The sequence below is a fragment of the Corythoichthys intestinalis genome, chromosome 14 (genome assembly GCF_030265065.1).
Source record: "Corythoichthys intestinalis isolate RoL2023-P3 chromosome 14, ASM3026506v1, whole genome shotgun sequence".
Taxonomy (NCBI): domain Eukaryota; kingdom Metazoa; phylum Chordata; class Actinopteri; order Syngnathiformes; family Syngnathidae; genus Corythoichthys; species Corythoichthys intestinalis.
In genome coordinates, this window is record NC_080408.1 from 8,470,725 (window position 1) to 8,489,628 (window position 18,904).

General features: G+C 37.0%; 2 protein-coding genes across 7 annotated transcripts in view; one reads left to right on the forward strand and one right to left on the reverse strand.

Annotated features, from left to right (window-relative positions):
* Window positions 1–14,949, forward strand: part of LOC130929570 (pituitary adenylate cyclase-activating polypeptide type I receptor-like) — a 74,770-nt gene extending 59,821 nt beyond the window's left edge. For 2 of the 4 annotated variants that reach the window (XM_057856812.1, XM_057856814.1), the window contains one exon: window positions 4,939–14,949. In XM_057856812.1, coding sequence (XP_057712795.1) covers window positions 4,939–5,163 — 225 coding nt within the window. In that variant the 3' untranslated portion in view covers window positions 5,164–14,949. The remainder of the gene's footprint in view (window positions 1–4,938) is intronic. The other 2 variants (XM_057856813.1, XM_057856815.1) reach the window with 1 other exon arrangement.
* The window catches only part of LOC130929571 (pituitary adenylate cyclase-activating polypeptide type I receptor-like), a 65,583-nt gene continuing 58,415 nt past the window's right edge, over window positions 11,737–18,904 (reverse strand). For 2 of the 3 annotated variants that reach the window (XM_057856816.1, XM_057856817.1), the window contains one exon: window positions 11,737–18,894. In XM_057856816.1, the coding sequence (XP_057712799.1) occupies window positions 18,748–18,894 (147 nt within the window). In that variant the 3' untranslated portion in view covers window positions 11,737–18,747. The remainder of the gene's footprint in view (window positions 18,895–18,904) is intronic. The other variant, XR_009066921.1, reaches the window with a different exon arrangement.

The window sequence follows — 18,904 nt, forward strand, 5'->3', positions numbered from 1 at the left end:
AAAAATCTATAATATTTAGTGCATGTTTTAACCCAGGGGACCCCAACCTTTTTTGCACCACGGACCCGTGTTATTTGGGTCTTTTTTTCACGGACCGGTGTTCTGACAAATTTTGCAACCCATCAAAAATTGCAACGATGCGGTTCTGTGCATGCGCGTAACGTTAAACATAGTCGCAAAATGCGCAAATGAAGCGATTCCAAAGTAAACACTACAAACTTTCTTGAAAGAAAGGAATATTAACTTACGTTTGATCATGGAAGGACTTGTAGAAAAGTTCTCCTCAGATTCATCTGCCATGTAAAGTTCACACAACAGCTGCACACCGCGCTCACCATTAACGACTTCGCCTTGTCGTTAAACATTAATTAAAAAGTTCGCTTCACAAAGGTACGATGTTGGAAATAGTAGCAAGGTTTTCAACGCTCTTGACGCGATGTCAGGATATTCCAGAATGACTTTAATCCAGAACCTCGATGGAGTTGTTGTCTCAAATGTACGTTTAATAAGGTCGCCGTCATTTGCGATCTCTGTTTATTCACAAACGGGTCACGAATCCACTCCTTCGCAGTTCGTGGGTCTTCGAGGTTGTAGGCTCGTCAGGTGCCCTTTTCGCCGTAAAAATATCCTTTTCGCCATAAAAATGTTTCCAAAGACGTCTGTTTTCCTGTTATCTTTGCTCGTGTGGGGGCTAAGTATTTCCGGGAACAAATGTGCTGCGCCGCGGCCAAGTAATACGCTATTATCAAGGACAAGCGCACATAGATATATTATTTACACAAACAAGATGGACTGCTAGCAGTCCAATCAATGGACTTCTATGACAACATTATAATCTATCCCGTAGTATGATATATCTAGAGTAGACAGAGATATTGGTGTGTTAAGCAGGGGCACAGGGTTAATTCGGCCAGAATGCGGTCGTTATTAAATATTTTTTTCTCTGCGGCCCGGTCGCAAATGCGCCACGGACCGGTACCGGTCCGCGGCCCGGCAAATGGGGACCCCTGTTTTAACCTACAGAGGGCACCATGTTTTATGCGCGCAATAGATGCTCGGGCTGATGACATAGCTTGTCACTGTCACTAGACAAACACTACCGGTGTTCTGCAATTCCTTTTACGCGTCGAGACGTCCAACACATGCGCACATCGGTTAACAGCAACGAGTACTCACGATTTGTGTTTTTATTGAGTCCTATTACCTTTTCATTGCCTCAAAATAAATTTTGCATGTGTTTCCCTCTCACACTTTGAAGGATTGTGTTTTCTTGTGGTAGCTTTGAAGCAGATTGTTATTGTCAAGTATTTTCTTAAGGCATTTTTATGACGTTCTGCCTGTATGCATCTAAACAAAACAAGCTGAAAGAGCACGATTGTAGTTTGAGTGTCAATTTAGACTCTTGTAGACGTTTCGCCGGAGCAGAAAATTTGGCACAATACCGATTTTGTCATACTCTCGTCTTGTCTCATCCTGTCTTTCCTGTTTATTTTGCTTTTGCTGCTCGTTTTGTGAAATATCGACATTGCTGTCATGCTCATTAATGTTCCTGTCGGGTTCAAATTGAAAGGCTTGAACAGATGACATGTTTATGTCGCTAGAGTCATACCCTGGAAGCCCGGCAGCGTAACCCAGTGACGTCACCGCTCTGCGATGTCAACAACTATGGCAACCTACTAGTTAAACAAATTTTACAAATAGTATAAAAACGAAATCAAGACGGGTTTTAATATCAATTTATTTTAATGTTTATCTTTTAAGAATTACAAGTCTTTCTATCTGTGGATCCCTTTAACGACTAGTTAACAGATTAATACGTCAGATTATTCCACTTACTTTCAGTAAATGATACTATTTGTTCTTATTAAGCCAATCCAGCTAAAAGTTGGTCATTTTTCACTTAACTCAAGAAAAAATTGCATTCAAATAATGTTTTGAACAATATCTAGTCTTGAATTAAGAACATTTTGACATTTCAAAGCTTTTTTTTAAAATTATATATACTAATTTATTGCTTAGATTACGTATGTTAAGGTTATACTTATGGAATAAAATAGCTGTCAAAAAATATTCGTTCTTGTATTTACACTGTAAATTTGTAACGTCTTAATCAGATTATTTTTTTCCTAAATCTAGTCAAATAATTGTTGTATCAGATTATTCCACTTGATGTAAATTTGTTCTTATAAGGCCCATACATCTAAAAGTTGGTCATTTTTCGCCTAAATCAAGAAAAAAATTCTTTCAAATAATGATTTGAACAATAGCTATTCTTGAAATAAGACCATTGACATTTTAAACCTTATTTTAAAATTAAATATACTAATTTATTGCTTAAAATAAATCTGTTTAACTAGCTGTTATTCTTATTTCAAGAAATCCGAGTAAAATTTACACGAAGCACTAGCAGATCATTTCACTTAGTAGATTTACACTGAAATCAAGAGAATTTAACTAGTTTTAAGAAGGTGCGTTTTTGCAGTGTACGCATTCGTGTTCATATATTAAATATTCATACTCATATTTACGCATTCGTGTTCGTATTTAGACATTTGTTTCTGTGACCACAAAATTTTGCCGATTAATTTTTTTGTGGGGGTGTGTGAGTACTGTTTTTTTTGACGACTACGAATCTTGTCTGTGCACTGCAAAAACGCACCTCCTTAAAACTAGATATTTTCCCTTGTTTTCAGTGTAAATGTACTAGGAAAAAAGTTTAATGATTTTGTTTTTAATAAAATATGAAAAATTAGTTGAACTAGTAGGCCGCCATTGTTGTTTACGACGCAATGCACTCTGGGTGGTGACGTTGATGCCGTACTTCCACAGTGTCACTCGCTAGCTACAGTACATAAACATGTTGTCGGTTCTGCCCTTCCAATTTGAACCCGAGCGGAAAAGTGACAGAACAGAACTGTCGATATTTCGCAAAACGAGCAGCACAAGCAATTAAATGGTCTCCAGCAAGATTCGAGTTGCGACATACGAGCACGTAGACCACAGAACTATGCTTACCCGTGACGTTAGTCATGATTTGTCCTTATATTGCAATCGCAACCCACATGCGGTGTCTGTCTGTGCAGTAGAACCTGAAAAGGAAACACAACTGAAAAGAAAGTGTGGCTGGATTGACCATGGATTAAGAAAACGCGGCTCATTTCAGACAGCAAGCAGACAGCAATAACATATGGATTGTGTAAAAGGGTTTATTAAACAATCAAAAAAATATGCGATCGCAAAAGGGAAACACAAAAAGGGTCCGTAACAGTAGGTTGGGATCAAATTTTTTTTTTTTTTTTTTTTTTTTAAATGAGGGAAAACCATGGTGAGAGGCAGACATACGAAAAAATAAGGCAATAATGCAACCAGCAACAAAGGGATATACAAACTGTCAAATTGCAGCAAGTCAATATCTCGGCAAGCCGCCTAGGATCGGTTGAAAGAAACTGCTGATGACCTGGAATTGGATGCAAGTACGACGTCGAGAACTTATCCTACATCTCCTCTGTAACAAAACAATCTGACCAGCAGCAGAATGTGACAAAATCCTGCTAGTCGTCATACTAGCGTCGCTTGCTAGCTAGCACAGCTATTCTCCCAGTCCAACCCGAGTCATCACCCCCAGCGTGCATTGCATGCGTAAAACATAGCGCCCTCCATAGGTCAAAACATGGACTAAAATTATAGATTTTTAAATCAATGGCAATAATATATGGCGGAAAACACTCAGGTGACTTGAAGTTGTGCTCTGAGACCCCCAATTTGGCCAGCTTTCAAAATTGTCCGATATGCATGTGTGATACATCATTGGAAAGCTTAAAATCTCAATATTCTGGGGGAGGAAAAATTTTGAACAGGAGGGCATTTTAAAAAAAAAAAAAAAGATTTTTTAAACAGCAATACCCTATCGGGAGGTGAGCGCACGCGAGAGCAGAATTACAGACACCACGACTTTAACGAGATATTATCGCGTACTAACCTTTTTCCGATCCAAAAACTCCATGTAGCATGTATCACCAAGTGTCAAGCCACAGCTGTGAATGGCCACAGCCTGATTTTTGGGGAATTTTATGGGTGAAACACGGTAATATAACAAGGGTCGCGATGCAGAAATCGCAGACGTCAAGGAATGGTCGAGATTTTCTTTTTCATATTTACCCTTTTAAACTTTTTGTTTGTTTTTTTCAATTTTTCTTTGTTTGGGTCGATTATTTATCATCTAACATTTCGTAGAAAATGCGACAGTAACAAAAAAATACAATTAAGCGATAGTTATGAGGTAGATATCTGACTTTTTTACAGACACCATTTTTTTCATTGTGACGTCAATTGTTTAGAAGTTTAAAATATGCGAGTGAATAGTTTTTTAAAGTTGTTGTTTTTTTTTAAACGAAATATTAGACATCAATTAATGATTCTAAGCTAAAAATGACATTTTGAATAATAAATATAATTAATTACCCTCGTTTTATGGCTGAGTTGAAACAAAAGCGGTTGCGCGACGTCTGTGAACGGGGGTTTCCGGGGTAAAACGGACAAATTAAAAATAGTTCAGGGGCTTAATGCGCCATGAATCTGCTATGGCAGCATATACAGTAGACATACTGTATTGTTCTATCAAACACAACAATTGTTTTGGCTTAAAATACAGCAGTTTCTTTTCAAGAGGAGTGCAAGACCAGAAACTGCTTTTTCAGTCTTGTCTGTGTTTTCCGCCATATGTGTTTCTGATGACATGATTACTAATAGAGAACAATTTTGGCTTATTAGAGCCTACAAGTCTGAGGTTCATTTGAACTGTTCGGTATGTCTGGATGTATTACGGTAGCAGAAAGGGGGAGAAATTGGGTTTTTAGCCGATAGATGAATAGTCAGACATTTGACGTCACTAAAAGACAACTGTATGGCCAAAGTGCATGTAAAAATGACGTTGTGAAGTTTCTCCCTGAAGGTGCAGTCGGAGATCAAGCGGAAATGGCGCAGCTGGAGGGTGAACCGATACTTTGCTGTGGACCTGAAGCAGCAGAGGCACCCGTCGCTGGCGAGCAGCGGTGTGAACGGGGGGACGCAGCTGTCCATCCTGAGCAAGAGCAGCTCCCAGATCCGCATGTCCAGCCCGCTGGCGGAGAGCGCCAACATCAGCCTGCCCACCTGAGCGTGTGATCGAGTGAGTTCGCCGCCCGCTGCCTCCGCCCGCCGTTTTGTCTACGCCAGGCGGAAGACACCAACTTGCCCCCCTGGCTTATGAGTACTTTTTTTTCAATTCCCTTCAATAACGCACTTCGGATTCCATTTAAAACAATCAAAGGAGACAATACAAATGTTTCCTTTTTCTATTTGACCGCTTCATTGATTGTGATGATACAATACAAGAGAGTTTGTGGTTCATTTGGCTTCGCGTGCAGTCCGTGTGCTTCAAAGTGCCATCTAAATTCAAGAGAAATCAATTTCGTTTGCCAGCGTACTCTCGACCCTTACCCTAAGCACAGCCTTGTGACAACACTGCCCAACCTTTCCTTAAGCCTAACATTCACCCTACTAGAGTTGTCCAAAAATCGCTTTTTAACCGTTAAGTGATAACCCGATATTTTCCAACTCCAACACTAGGTAACTTTTCAACCTTTATCAAATATTTTCATAACATTTGTGATGATATGTCGACTGACAACTAGTTGAATGACACCTCTTTTATATCTTGAGGGGGTCTGTATCGCTTTCACCGGCACTAATTAACTTTGAGGAGGGTGGCACGGACCCTACCTCACAAAAAAAAAAACTACAAATCAGCTGACTGCTTTACAACATACGTCACTTCCCCCTTGATTTATAAGAACGGAAGTCGATAAGAATGCTTTCGCGTGAATTCTTCAAAGACGGCAGAGCAACAAATAAGACAAAAAGTTTTGTCCGAGGAGGAAAAAAAGGCTACCAGGGATACTCAAGAATAAACATTGGCCAGGCTTTCACTCGCTGGTGTAACGCCCCCCGCCCCAACCGAACGACTTACAGTGTATCACAAAAGTGAGTACACCCCTCCCATTTCTGCAGATATTTAAGTATATCTTTTCATGGGACAACACTGACGAAATGACACTTTGACTAAATGAAAAGTAGTCTGTGTGCTGCTGATATAATAGAGTTAATTTATTTTTCCCTCAAAATAACTCAAAATATAGCCATTAATATCTAAACCCCTGGCAAAAAAGTGAGTACATCCCTAAATGTCCAAATTGACTACTGCTTGTCATTGTCCCTCCAAAATGTCATGTGGCTCGTTGCAGGAGTGCTGTCAGCATTGCTGCAGAGATTAAAGAGGTGGGGGGTCAACCTGTTAGTGCTCAGACCATACGCCGCACTCTACATCAAATAGGTGTGCATGGCTGTCATCTCAGGAGGAAGCCTCTTCTGAAGACGGTACACAAGAAAGCCCGCAAACAGTTTGCTGAACACATGTCAACAAAGCACATGGATTACTGGAACCATGTCCGATTGTCTGATGCGACGGGCGGGCTTTCTGAGCACTAACAAGCTGACCTCCCACCTCTTCAATCTCTGCAGCAATGCTGACAGCACTCCTGTAACGAGTCACATGACATTTTGGAGGGAAAATGACTAGCAATACTCAATTTGGACATTTAGGGATGTACGTAGTTTCTAAGGGGTGTACTCACTTTTGTTGCCAGGGGTTTAGATATTAACGGCTATATTTTGAGTATTCTGAGGGGAAAATAAATTAACTCACATATATTATATAAGCTGCACACTGACTACTTTTCATTGTGTCAAAGTGTCATTTTGTCAGTGTTGTCCAATGAAAAGATATACTTAAATATCTGCAGAAATGCGAGGAGTGTACTCACTTTTGTGATACACTGTAGCCATACTAAGCTACACTGTTGCTAACCGTCATATGCTGTTGTTTAGCCACAACTGGATTCATTACCCTATTACCAGTGCTGTCACAGATCACTGGAAAAAAAATCATTTAATTACTGATTACGCCTTAAAAAGTAATCCAGTTACTATACTGATTACTTTATTATCAAAGTAACTAAGTTAGTTTAAAAGTAATGTATCAGTTACATTTTACCAATGTTTCTCCCTTTGCTGCCTCAACAGAAAATGTAACATGTAATTGACTTTCCGATCATTGAATTTAAAGGGGAAAATCAGAATTTTTCACATAAGGCTCAATCTTCGAGTTAGCGAGGGTTTAATTTGTCGATGGAGTTGATTTAAACCATCATTGAATCGCTCTAGCTTAGCCACTCAGGAGCCCTGAAACTAACAAATAACTGATAAACTGCATTGAATTTGTTGAAATCAATTCCATCGACTAATTAAACCCCCGCTAACTTAAAGATTAAGCCTAATGTCAAAAATTCTGAATTTCAGGTTCGGTGCCAATTGACTGCACAATAATCAAAAACACACAAATGTGTAATAAACACAAAGGTGGGGGCAGGCGTGAATGCACGCGCACAACCCGGAAGTACACCATACACACATGCAGTCAATTTGGCCACAAAACGTGGCGGCAACTAAGCACTTTAAACCCAATCTGATTTACAACCCATCTCATATATGCTAAACGAACACGTTACCTCACGGCATAAATGTGCAACACGACCATATGATGTCAACAATGCTGCCGACTTGGAGCAATGATGACCCGCTTTCCAATTGCAAAGCTACAAAAAGGCCCGCATGTAGCAGCTCCAACCTATCACTGGAACCCTCCAGTATCAAGGAAAAATGTTCATTCATGGACGCACACAGATCAAAATTCCCTCGCACATCTCAACAGGTGGCTACACTTGGCTCGAATGTGCATCCATGTTCCTCACGCCTTTCTCAGGTCATGTCCACACGTAGCAGGGTATTTGGCAAAAAGAAGATATTTTTCTACGGTTTAACCGATCATCCACACGCCCACGCAGACTTAAACCAGGGTTCTTAAAAACGACGGGGAAGGTGAAGATTTGCGAATTCTGCGTTTATGGCTCCATCATTTGGACACTGATAACCGAAGATTTACGTCAGTGGCTGCGACAAATTTTGTCCTCACGTCACACATGAGACCAATTTTTACATTTTGACCATATTAAATAGGCGCTTTTTTGCTTCCATTTTTTTTACAAACTCTTGCTGTGCTTCTTATTGAATAATGGGCATTTTGGGCAATTATTTTATTGTTTTGAATGTGCTTAAAAATGAAAAGCGGTTGGCTGTGGAAGTTTTTTTTTTTTCTACACAAACGTGCAGGTGTGGACGCAATTTTTCCCCCCCGACGTATTAGGGCAGAATCCTCGTTTTTTAAAAAAAAAAACCCTGCTACGTGTGGACATGGCCCTAGTCTCAAAACAAACGTGTGACTCAAGACCAAAAAAGTAGGTAACTATGAGCGGTTACCATGGAAACGAACGCATAGTGGGAACCTTTCTAACATTTTCTTTTCAAAATGCTCTTCGTACATGACTACAATATTCTTCATTCTACATACATTATGAGGAAATAACAAAATAATAATTTACAGACACTAAGGAAACTAACTTAAATCAGATTACTAATTTGAAAAAAAATATATAACGCGTTAGATTGCTTGTTACAGAAAGAAAGTAGTGACAACACTGCTTATTACTATTCATCCTTTACACAGCCGCAGGAAACTGAAATGTTGTTTAATCCATCTTTAGGCGACCTCATGATTTTACGACACTGTGCGGGTGGGCGCTGGTGCTAATGGGAAACGTAGTCTTTTTTAAGGCAAAACACTACCGCTTTTGTCACCGGATTGCTAAAATCGACCTAAACTGAAAAGTTACCTAGTGTTGCTTTAACATATTATGGTTAATTGTGTTGTGACGCCCCACTGGATGCTTTAATAATGATAAATGTAACAACTTCAAGGTTTTCCAAATAAGGATTCTGTGAAAAATAAGGAGAAGCTGTGCTAAGCTGTGACCAGCCTTTGTACAAATGCAGATTGCTTCTACATTCATTTTGCATTTTGGCCCAAAACCGATGTCAATATTATCCGATATCATTTTTAAATGCTTTTATCCGCCGATATTATCGGCTCAACTCTACCCTAAACCCTTAGTTTAAATCCAATCCCTATTATATAAACTGTATCCCTACCCCTAAAATGCGTATTGTTCAAATGTTTCACTTTTCTACAATCAGCCGTAAGTACTGAGTATGTCAAAAAAATATATACATCTAAAAAAAAAAGTGCGGTTTGTAAATATTTTTAGTGTCGACAATAGACTCGTCTTATTCATGACGTTTGCATAACAAGTATTGTAATGTAAAGAAAACGAAGAAAGCAAATGGAGCCCAAATCTGTAGACCTCATCCCATATTCAATTCAATATGGGGACTACTGAAGTAGAATTGGTGCCAAAATGAAAGTTTTTTTTATTGATCCGCGGATATAATAGTGCAATAGAATAGTGCCATAACTTTTTAGTGACTTCATCTGCAGCTTTACACACATCGTACAAGGATATCAAGCTCCCCTTATGCGTCGCGTGCGTCCACGAAAAGTGCCTCGTCTCTCATTCCTTTTCATTTATTTACAATGGACGTTGTGAAGAAGCCATTTCATACATTGAATGTACAGTCTTGTGCTTTACGCCGCATGTCCCGTTGAAGTTGATGTGTTTTTTGTTTTCCCAAAATATTATTAAGGGGTGCATCTCTCATCTTTTGAACGTCCCTTTTTTCACGTTAATTACATTAATGAATATTTTTCATAGTTTGCATTCAACAATAAATTTAATATTTATAAATAGTGTATATAATTTTCAATATTTAAATGTAACCATCATTTTGTGTATATTTGTGTTTTGAAGGAGATTACATTTTAAAGCCCTTTTTTTAATTTTGCCACTTTCTTACTGTCGTATTTTTACATTTATAAAAATTGAGATACCAGTATCAAATACAGTGGAACCTCTAAAAGTAGGCCACCAGTGGTTTTGATGGCAAAACATCTCAATAACTAATAATATCAGATGAAGTCATTGTTGCTGGGGCCAAATTTATGCCGTCATGTTTAGTACCAAAAACATAAACCACTGGATAAAAAACACTAGATTAAATTAACTCTACAATACAAAAATGTCTGACAAGCATGTGTTAGAGTTGTTGTTTTTTACTTCGTAAAGCTATTACCGTATTTTTCGGACTATAAGTCGCACCGGAGAGTAAGTCGTATATTGGGGGGGGGGGGGTTTATTTGATAAAATCCAACACCAGGATCAGACACGTCAGCTTGAAAGGCAATTTGAAATAAAAATGGTGTCCAAGAACACATGTGCGAACTTGTTCCTCTAGCTGTGGCCACCTAGCTTTTAGCCCACGATTAACTTTTTTTGTTTTCCTCATTTCATTAACTCCAAACTTTCTTTCTGCTGCTCGATTACCATTTTTGGCTGTATATTTCATGAATTGCAGCTTGTAATCTGCAGAATATGATTTTTTATTTCAGCGCCATTTTGTGCCCTTCTCAGTTGTTTCTCCAGCAGGGCCGAGAACAAAAAGTGGTATTTGCCATGTAGCAAAATGGATTTTGCCAAGAGGGATTTTTTTTTTTGCTAGTTGGCATTTTTTTGCCATTTGGCCAAATGGATTTTGCCATGTGGCATTTTTTTTTTACATGTGGCAACATGTATTTTGGTTTGTGGCATTTTTTTTCCCGCACGGCCAAAAAAATGCCACATGGCAAAATACATTTTACCACATGTTAAAAAAAAATGTTAAAAAAAAGCGATTTATTTTGGTTTGAGGCATTTTTTGCCAAATGGCCAAAAAAATGCCACATGGCAAAATCCATTTTGACACATGGCAAAAAAAAATGCCACATGGCAAAAGAAAATGCCACGTGGCAAAATCAAAAAAAAAAAAAAAAGCCATATGGCAAAATTTATTTCGCCACATAGCAAAAGAAATTCCACATGGCAAAATTCTAGGGCTGTCGAACGATTAAAATTTTTAATTGAGTTAATTACAGCTTAAAAATTAATTAATCGTAATTAATCGCAATTAATCGCAATTCAAACCATCTATAAAATATGCCATATTTTTATGTAAATTATTGTTGGAATGGAAAGATAAGACACATGACGGATATATACATACAACATACTGTACATCAGTACTGTATTTGTTTTTTGTAACAATAAATCCACAAATGGCATTATTAACATCCTTTCTGTTAAAGTGATCCACGGATAGAAAGGCTTGTAGTTCTTAAACGATAAATGTTATAGTTACAAGTTATAGTAATTTTATATTAAAACCCCTCTTCATGTTTTCGTTTTAATAAAATTTGTAAAATTTTCAATCAAAAGTAGAGTTAATATAATAATAATGAGAATAAAAATAACAATAATAAAAATAGAGTGAAAAGTTTTACGTGTATTTTGCACAGCTGAATTGATATGGAATGCCAGTTTATTTAGCATTGTTGTTTAACTGTGTGTCAGAATAGGGCCTCATTACTATAGACTGAAGTGCTTTTCTTTTTGAGAACATTTTTTTTTTTTTTTTTTTTTGAGCGATAGGAATATTATTTTTGTTGTGCTTTCACTAAAGGATACTTATGTTTGTTGTGAAGGAGAAGCTTATGCCAATAAACGGCGCGCCTGTGTCCACTCGCCTTTACTGTATAACATATACAGTGGGGAGAACAAGTACTTGATACACTGCCAAAACCCATTGGCAGTGTATCAAATACTTGTACTTGATACACTGCCAAAACCCATTGGCAGTGTATCAAATACTTGTTCTCCCCACTGTATCTGTACATATCTTACCCAAAATAAAACAAGAGACACATAATTGCCACTAAAAGAAAGAAAACTTACCGAAATATGTGTGGAGCACAAATAGCAATTTGCATTGCATTGTGAATACAGCATAAACGTCTCACAACTACTAATTCTCCCACGTTTAGAAGACATGAGTATGGAACGGCGCTGCCCCCAAGCGGCCGGTGGCATTCTCTTCACTCTTAATGTCCATAAACGGCCTCATTGTAATGTTTGAGGCAATATGCCAGCGGGTGCGTTAATTGCGTCAAATATTTTAACGTGATTAATTTAAAAAATTAATTAACGCCCGTTAACGCGATAATTTTGACAGCCCTACAAAATTCATTTGGCCACATGGCAAAAAAAAATGCCACATGGCAAAATCCATTTTGCCACATGTAAAAAAAATGCAATATATTTTGGTTTGAGGCATTTTTTGGCCAAAAAAATCCAACGTGGCAAAATACATTTTGATACATGGAAAAAAAAAAATACCACATGGCGAAATCAATTTTGCCACATGTCAAAATCCATTTGGCCACGTGGCAAAAAAAATTCCACATGGCAAAATCCATTTTGCCACATGGCAAAAAAAGCCACATGGCAAAATACATGTTGCCACATGTAAAAAAAAAACGCAATGTATTTTGGTTTGAGGCATTTTTTTGCCAAATGTCCCCAAAAAATGCCACATGGCAAAATCCATTTTGACAAGTGGCCAAAAAAATGCCAAGTGGCAAAAAAAAAAAAAAAATGCCACATGGCAAAATCAATTTTGACACATGGCAAATACCACTTTTAGTTCTCGCTGTCTCTCTGTTTTTAGTTTTTCAGATAACTATAGCTTAAAATTTAGCTGGTTCAAATCCGGCTCGAAGGACCGTCCAAATGTCAAGTTCAAATACAAATCCTTAGGAGGAAATTTATAAAGATTACAGAAAATATTGAGAGAAGGCACTCAATTTTATCGAATAGCTTGCAAAGAGAACGGATGGCAGCTTATATAATGCAATACTAAGACTACACAATACAAATTCCACACTCATTCTCCCATGAGCCTTCCGTTCACTTAATTTTTACATGGTATGGCCCTAGCAACCATGGGGGTGTCTTACCATAAAGGGAATTAAAAGCGAGTGTGGAACCCAGTGAATTTGCATGGCTATGTGTGTGCATGTAGGTGGAATTACTACGTTTGTCAAAACATGACAAAATATTTCTTCATAGCGAGCAATAAGCATCGCATCTCTTCACTGCGAGCAGAAATTATATAGTATAAAGCAAATGTATAATAAACATCTTAATAATAAATTACACTTGAGTAAAGTTGCAGGCTTATAGGCTAGACTTATAGTCCGGAAAATACGGTACTCTAATTTATTTATTACGAAGGAATGCTAAATATTGTAGGAATTAATTTTATCTTCATCCACAAACGATGATGTGAATGCACTGATAAATAACAAGACATTTTTTGTCATGTATTTTTTAAAAAGAAAATACAAAAAACTATGAGTATTATGCCATTTGAATATTTATTAATCCAAAGTAAAAATACACATCAGTTAATAAATTTTTCAAATGTAATACAAAATAATTGTACTTTTTGTTTTTCATTACTTTTTAACAGACAGCAGACACAAATTTAAAAAATTACATTGAAATCGTTGTTATTCAATTCTTGATTAAAATGTGAAATGTTTTATCATTGTTTCAAATGTGAAAAAATATAACTTTATTAATAGATATTTATTTATGAATATATTTTACATCATTTAACTAGCTCTATATGGATCTATTTAGTTGGTGCAAAAACGGGGGGAAAAAGCGTGTCATTGTTACTACGACATAAAGCGGAATATCGCAAATTTAAAATGGCGTCGTGCTCCATTTGTAATGTGAAATGTAAAGTAGCCTGATGACATAGTGAGTGTAAAAGTCATATTTATGAACGTGAAAACTGTGAAAACAAAGATTTCAATTAAAAATGTACCTTCTAAAACAAAGCCATTTAAATTTTCAGACCCTGAAAAGAGGAATATGTGTCACAATAGTTGCTAGCTAGCAAGGCTAACTTGTGACTGTCATGTTTTTGATGATTTTCTTTCTGATAAAAATGAGCCAAAGAAGGCTGCCCACTTCTTTTATGAGCTTTTATATTGAAAATGTTTTTGTTTCATGTGTATTTAAAGCTATGTAGCTGTAAAAAGAAATTTTAAAAAATGTAAAGGGTGCGAGGCAATAGTGCGTCTCTACTTTTAGCATTAGCGACTTGTCTTGTTTTTAGCTACCGGCCTAACGTACAAGGATGCGCAACAAAACAAACTAACAAAAAAAAATTGTGATTTTGTTTTTGTGCCTTCTGTGAACATTTGTCTTTTCTTTTCCAAAAACAAACTGTGAAGTGTTTCAGGCATCACAGCACTTTTGTTAGCATTTAGCTTCATATTCTGTGACATTGAACTTACTGTTGGCTTTTGCAAAAGGCACACAGATATTTTTTCCGGTGTGTATCAAAGATAAGGGAGGAGAGAAAGGCCAAAGTTGGACATTTTCAGGGAATTTTCACCTGCTAGTTGATAAGCTATCGCTTGCTCAGAGGTCTCTGTACAAGGGTTACAGGTTGAAACCAGATGGCAATTGTGGACATTTTTCTAAGGGAAGTTTCAAGTATGTACTGTAATGTGTTTATTTTGCTTTGTTTTTGACTAACTGTGAACTTTTATTTATTGCCAATGCATTTTTGAATGTACAGTTGTCGCTCAGCTGCTCTTCTATGATGCCTGCTATGAATCTACATGGTGTTTAATCATATATACAGTAAAAAAGTAAATGGTGTATTTTATTTTTTTTTATTTTTTTTTTTACTTCTTGACAAAGACGTGCCGTTACGTTATAAAGACATTTTTTGTACGCTCTTATAACCCAGCGCGTGCGTGTATGCGCATTTGTAATGACGAGCATATTAAAAAAAGAAGTAAATGTATATATTGGGGAGAAAAAAAAGGTCGTTTGGTCATCAAGGTTCCTGTGAAGTTGTGTCGTTTAAAAAAAAAAAAAAAAAAAAAATCTGACATTCACAATCCATGTTGTGTACATTTGAATGCTCAATAAAAATGTGCAAACTTGTCATACCTGTTTGGTTTTTCTTGTAAGTGCTCAGGCACGTGTATGGGTGACCAGGGCCAGCCCTGTATGTGCCATTACTGTTCATTAAAATAAAAAAAATAAAAAAAATTTAAAGCACAGGAATTTCTACTTTAAATGTGAACCTGCAGAAATATTTGTTATATTTATAATTATTTCATTTTACAATTTCAAAAAAAAAGTTTTCTATTTCACATCATTTTCAGTGTTGTGCTATTTTTACTTTTTTCAGTTTGCCTGAATGCCCGAAAAGGTGTTTCGAAAAAGTATTATGTAATAGTTATAATGACCAGTCATGTGTAATCACAAACAGTTATTATTATTCTTCTATTTATTATTGAGCTTTTTCCCTTTTACATACATTTCCTTCACTTAATCCACAACAACAGTGGAAATACAGTAAGATTAAAAAAAAAAAAAAAACATGGAAAATATCATGACAAATTATGTCTGTGTGTACTGTTACAAAGTGCTTTATATTACTATACAGTAGAAAAAATGTGTGAAAACACAATGTGTACAATAAATGGTTTGAATTGTACAATAAGACACTACTGTATTGTATGGTAAATGCTCGGTTTATCCACGTCGATGCCATTTTACATTTGCTAACTCTCTGAATGCAAATTAATTACCGTTATATAACGCGTACACCCAAAAAACATTTCGAGCCAATTATATAGGTCATAAATTGAATAAATAGATGAGTTGATCCAATAAATAAACAATTGTGAAATATGAAATATTTCAAAAATGTGTTTAATTAGCTTTTAAAATACTTATTCAAATGGTTCCATATATTTCCCAAATAGTTACATATAATTGCTAAATATAATGGTAATTTCATTATTTCACTGCTTTTAATAAGAAGTTCAATTACTTAAATTGTTTTCATTTTGGCTCAGAAAATTCAATGGGCCCAACATCACATTGCATATAAGTGGGGAGATTGGACCCTAAAATTCCGCAAAATCTAATACATAGAAAGCCAATCACATTTTTCAACTACTGGAATATACAGTATTTCAATGATGAAAAACACCATTCATTCATTTCTTAAAAATTGATATTGAATCATTGAATTTAATCCATTTTTAATTTCTCTATTCTATGCAGTGTTTCATTGATATTGGTCTATTTAAACACTAGGTAACTTTTCAACCTACCGTAATTTTCGCACTATATGGCACACCTTACAATAAGCCGCTACCCACCAAATTTGGCACGAAAACGGCATTTCTTCATAGATAAGCCGCACTGGAATATAAGCCGCAGCTGACATCACTGTATTATGGGACATGTACGCCAAAAGATATTAACCGGTAACACTTTTTTTGACAGCGGCATCATACGACTGTCATAAGACACTATGAAGCTTTGAACCAATTGGCTGCAACGCTTCATTGCTTCAAGAAGCTTCATTTGGCCATCACTGTTTCCTTGTTGGAGACAGTCAACCTCTGCTGGTACCTGCTGTCAACAAAGTTGGTGTCCAACATGCCTCCTAGCATGCATTGCAGCGCTATGTTCTGTACTAATTATTTCTTCAGTTACTGTTAAAGTTGTTTCATTAATTGCTAGTTATGGTATTTGTTAACACCTTATTTGACGGTGGCAGCATAACACTGTCATTAGACCATCATTATTGTGATATAACACTATCATGAGCATTTATGAATGCTTATGACAGATGTCATTTACTGTTATATGGCAAATTATCTCACTTTTGAATTGATGTAAAACATCCAAGCTGGACATAAATGGAGTTAGTGACATAATTTGCTGGATAACACTTAATGACATAAGCATTCAGTAATGCCCATGATAGTGTCATGTCATAATTATGACGGTCTTATGACAGTGTTATGACGCCGCTGTCAAAGTGTGTCCTATTAACCCAAATAAATCAAGAAATAAGCCGCACTGGACTATAAGCGGCAGGATTCAAAATGAGGGGAAAAAGTAGCGACTTACAGTCCGAAAATTACGGTATATAAAATATTTTTGTGATATGTCAACCGGCAACTAGTTGATTTGAGAAGGGTGGCAGAAACCCTGCCACACAAAAAAACTACAAGTGTTCCGACTGTTTTACGGCATACGTCACTTCTCCCTTTCCCCATTCAATGTAAAGACAGAAGTAGATGCGAATGCTTTCGCGCCGATTCTGCAAAGAAGGCAGAGCAACAAGCGAGACAAAAAGTACTGTCATAGGAGGGGAAAAAGGGAGGCTACCAGGATATGGCGGAAAACACTCAGGTGAAGTACCGCTCTGAGACCCCCAATTTGGCCACATTTCAAAATTGTTCTGTATGCATGTCTGATATATCATTGGAAAGCTTAAAATCTCAATTTTCTGGGGGAAGAAAATTTTTGAACAGGAGGGCATTTTAAATAAATAAATAAATTAAACCGCAAAACCCTATCTGGAGGTGAGAGCAGGCGAGAGCAGACTTACAGACGCCATGACTTTAACGAGATATTATCGCGTACTTACCTTGTTTCGACCCAAAAAACCCATGTAGCATATATCACTGAGTGTCAAGACACAGCTGTGAATGGCCACAGCTGGATTTTGGGGGGATTTTATGGGTGAAACATGGTAATATAACAAGGGTCGCGATGCAGAAATCGCAGACATCAAGGAGTGGTCGAGATTTTCTTAATCATATATTTATCCTTTTACACGTTTTTTTTTTTTTCTTTGTTTGGATCGATTAATTATCATCTAACATATAGGAGACAATGCAACAGTAACAAAAAAAAATACAATTAAGCGATAGGAGGTTTTACAGACACCATATACCATTTTTTTCGTTGTGACGTAATTTGCTTAAAAGTTTAAAATATGCGAGCGAATAATTTTTTAAGTTTTTTATTTATTTTTTTTAAACGAAATATTAGACATCAATTAATGATTCTAAACTAAAAATGACAGACATTTTGAATAATAAATATAATTAATTGCCTTTGTTTTATGGCTAGGTTGAAACAAAAGCGGTTGCGTGACATCTGTAAACGGGGGTTTCCAGGGTAAAACGGACAAATTAAAAATAGTTCGGGGGCTTAATGCGCCATGAATCTGCTGTGGCAGCATATAGACATATTGTTCTATCAAACACAACAGTTGTTTTGGCCTAAAAAACAGCAGTTTCTTTTAATGAGGTGTGCAACAGCAGAAACTGCTTTTTCAGTCTTGTCTGTGTTTTCCGCCATAAACAGAATTAACACTGGCCTGGCTTTCACTGCCTGGCGCAGCGTGAACGCTGAAGAAGTCGGTTTAGGGACGGGGGAATTAACCACACTAATCCACACGGTTGCTAACCGTCATATGCTATTTAAACAATAGCTGGATTCATTACCATCCATCCTTCACACAGCTGCTGGAAAGAGAATTGTCATTCAAATCATGATTTTACGACACTGTGCGTGTGTGCGCTGGTTCTCATGGGAAATGCAGTCTTACTTAAGGCAAAGCACTATCCCATTTGTCCACCGGTGTCACTAAAATCGACCGAAACTGAAAAGTTACCTAGTGTTGCTTTAAAACACAATAAATATTTTTGCTGATTAATATGTGAAATGTTATTCAATGAATTCTAAAATGTGATTGAAAATAATTCCCTTTATCAATGAACTCCTTCAATTCAACCGACGTCTTTGTAACTCCACATGAAACACTTTGTACTCACCCAAAAAATGTTCTTAAAGGCTCAGTACAGCAAACATCAAGTCAACCCAAAACGATGCAATGTCCCATCGGTTCGGTGTTTCCTTTCGGTCATACAGTAGAAACAATTCCGGTGGAGGGGGTCCGGCGCAGCCCTCCGCGTGCTCCCATACTAACCTGACTAAGGCTTCGCTTGGCTGGCGTGCGCTGACTTTGGTTGTGACACTTCCATAACCACCGCCGCAGTTCCGCCTGCACCTGTGAGCAC